At 26.0% G+C, this 5,807-nt stretch overlaps 1 protein-coding gene across 2 annotated transcripts in view; it reads right to left on the bottom strand.

Annotated features, from left to right (window-relative positions):
* Positions 1-4,439, bottom strand: part of LOC107458286 (transcription factor RF2a-like) — a 13,371-nt gene extending 8,932 nt beyond the window's left edge. For both annotated transcript variants that reach the window (XM_052252356.1, XM_016076492.3), the window contains exons 1-3: positions 4,376-4,439; positions 3,943-4,256; positions 3,737-3,827 (exon numbers count right to left, since the gene is read on the bottom strand). In XM_052252356.1, coding sequence (XP_052108316.1) covers positions 3,737-3,827; positions 3,943-4,229 — 378 coding nt within the window. In that variant the 5' untranslated portion in view covers positions 4,230-4,256; positions 4,376-4,439. The remainder of the gene's footprint in view (positions 1-3,736; positions 3,828-3,942; positions 4,257-4,375) is intronic.
* Between the last annotated feature and the right edge of the window lie 1,368 nt (positions 4,440-5,807).

Genomic DNA, 5,807 nt, shown 5'->3' on the forward strand with positions numbered 1-5,807 from the left:
GTGATTAAGTCATTAATAAATATATAATTTGTTCTAATTAAAATAAAAAAATTTAATATAACTTTATATATTAATAAATATATAAATTTATTTAATTTTTATATATTTATATTTATTATAAAATATTTTTAAAATTAAAAAATTATTATTAAATATAAATATTATTAGTTGTACTTATTAAAAATTATTTATAGTTTAATTTATCAAAAATATCTCCTTTAAAAATTTATTTAAAAATTATCTTTTAAAAACTAATTTAATAAATTATTTTTTAAAACAAAAACTTTATAACCAAAGTCCACACAAATCGAATCTATTAGATTTAAATTATAAGAGACGAAACAAACATGTAAATCGAAACCAATCCATTCAATTTATTAACATTTTAACCATGCACTTAATTCGAATCCACTTATTCGATTTTCATTCAATTCACGTTTTTCATCTAATGGATTCACAGTTTCCCACTCTCTTCTCTAGTATTGAATTATTGATGCCACCTCAAAACCTATATTCTTAGAAGCTTTCCTCTTCGGCTCTTCGCCCTGCCATTTACTGGTCTCGTGGATCAACATATAGGTGGCTCCAGCACAGGACTCGTTGATGGCAATACGGCCGCACAAGTACTCCATTTACTACGTGTTTTATTAAATCGAATTTAATCAATTTGATTTATATAAAAATGTGTTTTGCGACTTTGACGTTGATATTCAAATAATATTGATGTGTATTTGGTTTATTGAGGTGTTTTGCCCAAACATTTAACTAATATTCAGTTATAGTGTTTAATGGGTAAACCACAACAAACTAATTTTATTCTTAATAGTGATGAAAAATGAAGAACCCAAATCAAATGGCTCCTGCAAAGAATTTTGCATGAAAAGGAATTAAAATATAACTGGTTAAAAATTTTATATGAAAGATGTCAAACAATGTAACTGGTTAAAAATTTTGTATGAAAAGAAATTAAAATGTGTATAGAAGATAGTTATAAAAGAAAATTTTGAAAAGATACATGGGTGGGAGAAATGTGCTTGAAAGAAAAATTTCCGAAAGTTGTCGCAATCTCTTCAAATAAAGTCTACGTAATAGCAAATTGTGATTTTGGGATGGTTATCCTAGCGTTGGAATTTTCAATGGCAGAAAAATTCTTTGGACTAGAAACATAAACTTTGTGAAGAATTACATTATCAGAGTATTTAGGATGAAGCAGTTTGGTCTTTTGCTGAAGATGGTAGCTTCTCAATTTCTAATTGCTTTTTGGTCCACTTTGCCAAGTTTGGTAACGGATTGGAATGGCTTCTTTCAACATATTTTCTTTAGAAACTCTTTCTTTTACTTGAGCAACTTTCTCTTCAACAATATCTTATAATTCTTCCTCGTCTTTCACATCTTCGACCTTAATAATATCTTCGACCTCGTCTTTCACTCCTTGTGACTTTCCTTTTATAGTGTGGTGCCGGACCTCATTTTTTATCAACGCGGTAAATGAAAAAAATCTAAGATTATCTGAATCGAAACATATTTTTGATAATATTTGGAAGAAACAGTACCTCCAAGAGTTGAAATTATTACTTGGACAACAATCTTTAAAAGATTGAATATAAAAAAAAACATTAACTAGACTGAATATTATAAGTCAAAACGAAGCGAAATGCATGTTTTGTAGGCTGACCATGAAGGATGAGAATCATCTCTTTATACACTGTAAATTTGTGGAATTGATGTGGGCAAAGACAATACATCTTAAAAATATTTGTTGGGTGAAACCAAAAAGGTTTAAAGACTTTTTTTTACTCTTGATGCAACTAAAAAGTAGTAAATCATACAAGAAAACAGTGGATCAATTTATGATTCGCTATTATTTGGTCTACATGGAAGACAAAAAAGAATTTGAAAATAAAAAAAAATCATGAGTGAAGAAATTTGGGATGAAATTATATTTCATTGGTCAGAATGGATAAAGATCAACATAGAAGGGCCTCAATGAAAAGAAGCTGTTTGAGAGAAGACTTGCTACTAATTAAAGTAATGGCAACAAGTTATGGTAGTTCTGCGTGTAATTCATATGTGAAAAACAGATTGCTGTAGGAGGTTATCTCCTCAATTCAAATAATTTTTCTTTGGTATTCTTATGTGAGCTCTCCAGTGACGAAAATAATATTGCAGCCGAAGTAGAAGGAGTAGAAAATGTTGTCCAATTTATTCTTGAAGAAGTAATAACTTCAGTGGAGGAGCTTGCCATTATCACCACTAGTCAAATCTTGATACACTGATCAACAAAAAAAATCTCAAGAATTGACATCTCAACTTTGAACGAAATAGGTTGATGAACCTGATAAAAAGTCTTGGATCATTGGATATTAAGTATGGGGTATTAAGAGACTTTAGCCTCCTGAATACTAAGAGGAGAAGTATTGCAAGATCATCAGAAACTAAGAGGATAACATGGTATAATAATTTTTAATTTTATCAAAAAAAAGTTGTATATATGGATGAAATTGAAGGGATGTAAATTAGGATTGTTATTTTCTACTATATGGTATATAAAATGAGATGTTTAACTACTTTTAATTTGGAACCATGAGTCTAGAATTAGATACACTATTTGACAGAAGTGTATAGATCAATGGCTTATATATATATGAGGACAGGATATTGTTTGGTGTTAACAAAGAAAGATGTCATTAGAGGGTGTTAAGAAGAGATAATGCATTTGATGTGAATAGCCTTAATTATTATGAGTGTTAATTTCTGCAGGAAGATGAAGCATGAATATTTAATTTGGCACTTATCATTGAAAGTTTATGAACTTTTTAGAAGGTAAAAATCTAGCTATGTTAGGTGTATCAAGAGTGAACATTTAGTTGTTAGTTCTTTAAATGTTTTTGTAATTTTTTAGACCTTATTTTGCTGTTGATATAGGGTTCTTTGTGTTTGTTTTTGGCTTGTTTGGTTTTGATTGATTATTTATTTTTTATGGCAATGTCAAAGGAGATTTTAATTAATTAAAAATCAATCTTTCTATATTTTTCTCCTTTTTAAGTCGAAGTTATAACTCAATAATAAAAAAAAAATTAATAGTCTTAATAATAAAGGTTTTTAATAAATAAATTAAAAAAAGAAAAGATGACAAACCAGATCATTGTAAAACAATTTTGTTACATATATGTCATGTTTTAAAATTTATGTAAATTATTTTAAGATGTTAAGTTTTACAATTGTTTTAAAACTCCACAAAGTATCACGATTTATCGCTTCATTTAGATTTTAGCATAACATTATTTGTTCATAAATAAATCCAACACCATATAGTTGGAAGAAAACAGAAGTTATAACAACAGCCATCTTTTTCAAATGAAAAATGTTATTTGTATATTAAAATCAGTTACTAAAATTAATTATTAATATATTTATATATAAATATATATGTGATTTAATTTATTTTTAATATGTATTTATATTTTAATATATTTTATACTAATGACTAATTTTGGTGGTTGATTTTAATATACATATAAGATAACCTTTTGCAAGTTATATGAGCAAATATTAAAATCTAAGCTCCTATAATCACATAAACCATGATACCTTATAACAATTTATGAACAAATCCATTTTAGGATTATCTGGTTATTCCACCTTTTTCACTTTATTAATTTCCTTAAAAAACCTAAAATAATAACTGTATATTGTAACCTCGTTTGCAACAAAAACCAGGAGTTTGAATAATCACCTCGTAACCTTTTGATTTGTTTTCCAAATCCGCCACGTATGCATTATTCTTCTCCCTTGTTTTTTGTGCAGAAATTCGATTTGTCATGATCCTGCGCACAACAAGTAAAATAAAGAGTAAAATAATAAATAAATTCTTAAAACTTTATATTTTAAATAAATAAATTTCTAAAAAAAATCAATAAAGACTACTACAAATATACAAACCTCTTGAGCCTCTTTGGATCCATTTCTAGGTTGGTGTTGCTACTAGAACCAAGTTGGACTTCATTAGTGTTGTTGACCATGTTGTTGTCTTGGTCACAATCAATAATAATGTTGTCATGAGAGGGGTTTTTCCAAGGTTTAAATGATGAACCAAAACATAGAGGCGTCTTAGCTGAATTCCTTAGCGGTAAAGGTTTGATTAGAGTAGGTTTCTTTGGCCATGATTGTTCTTCTAACCTCTCATCATCGCTTCCTATGTTTCTCTTTCCATTACGGTCTATCGTCATTCCTCAATTCTCTTCTTGATTTTGTTTCTACAAAACAAAGAAATTAACATTGTCAAAGAGGCCGGTATTAGCATCATATCATAGATAGATTTTTTTTTCATAATTTTTCATATAAAAATTTCTTAGAAATTGAATTGTTTTCTTACAAGAGAAAGTAGTGATTTGACTTGCGCAGTTGCACTCACTAAGAGTAATTAATCTCTCTCTCTCACACACATATATTGCTTTAACTTAATTGGTAATTGGGCTAACCGCTTTATTAATACAAAGCAGTACAATGTATCTATCAAAATATAATTATTGCCAGAAGATTTTTTACCTTTTATATCGCGGGAAATATGTATTTCAGTTTGAAAGTAATAAAATCTCTTAATTATACGTGAATTAATGCAAAAGTGTCATTGAATTATATTGGGCATTGAATTCTTTTTTGTTATTTAATTTAGAAAAAAATATAGTTAGACAATAAAAATATTAAATAATATAAACAATGGATATATATCAATTTATTAAGTGTGTAGATGGTTATCTTAATATTAAGATTTAGGTGAGTAACTTGAGGATGTAATATATTTTTACTTTATTTGACCAATTTTAAAATTCATTATTCATATTGTTCACAAAAACTATTATTTATCTAACAAAATTCTTTAATTTATTTACTAATTTAGCTAACAAAAATTTATACTATTATTAGTATAAATTTTATTTCACAAATATCTTAAAAATTTAGATTTTATATATTTTTCATAAAAAAATTAATTGATCATCTTAACATGCATGTGTGATAAGAATATTTGTTAGTTAAATATTTATTTATTTCTTTTATGATTATCGGAATAGGCCATTTAATCATTTTTAAAAATGTTTAGAGACAATAAAAAAAAGTCTAAAATATCTCTTAAAATTATTTTATTTTATATTTATTAATTATTGTTGATCTTATTTTGTATTTTTAAATTAATATTAGAATAATTAAATAATTTTAGATGTAATAAATATATAATTATAGATGTTAAGTCAAATAAAATAATTTTTAGATTATCATTTTTCTAGTATTATTGAGTCATTTTAATGATGACACATTAGGTCGAACAAAAGTACTATGTGTACATGAAAAATTAATTATTATTAATTATTATATATTNCTATTATATATTTAAATATATATATTGTTTAACATATTTTTAATGTTTTATATTATAATATATATTATATAAAGTGACTAATTTTTTGTATATATTATATATATGTAAAATAATTGTTATGTATAAATATATGCATTATTTAATGTGTATTCTATATTTAATTTTAAGTATTCTAAAAATACGAACTGATTTTTTTTTTTGTTTTACTATGAAGATCGAAATACTTGCTTGTATTTTGCTTGTATTATTAAGGGTGAGTACAGATTGGTCTGGTTCGAATTTAAGGTGAAATTAAAATTAAACTGATGAAAATGTAATTGGTTCGGTTTGATTTGAATTTGTATTTTTTTTGTATGTATCCAAATCAAATCAAACCGATTAAAAACGGATTGGTTCGGTTCAGATAATTGGGTATCCGGTGACTTTGAAA

This window comes from Arachis duranensis, chromosome 7 (assembly GCF_000817695.3).
Source record: "Arachis duranensis cultivar V14167 chromosome 7, aradu.V14167.gnm2.J7QH, whole genome shotgun sequence".
NCBI classification, from domain to species: Eukaryota; Viridiplantae; Streptophyta; class Magnoliopsida; order Fabales; family Fabaceae; genus Arachis; species Arachis duranensis.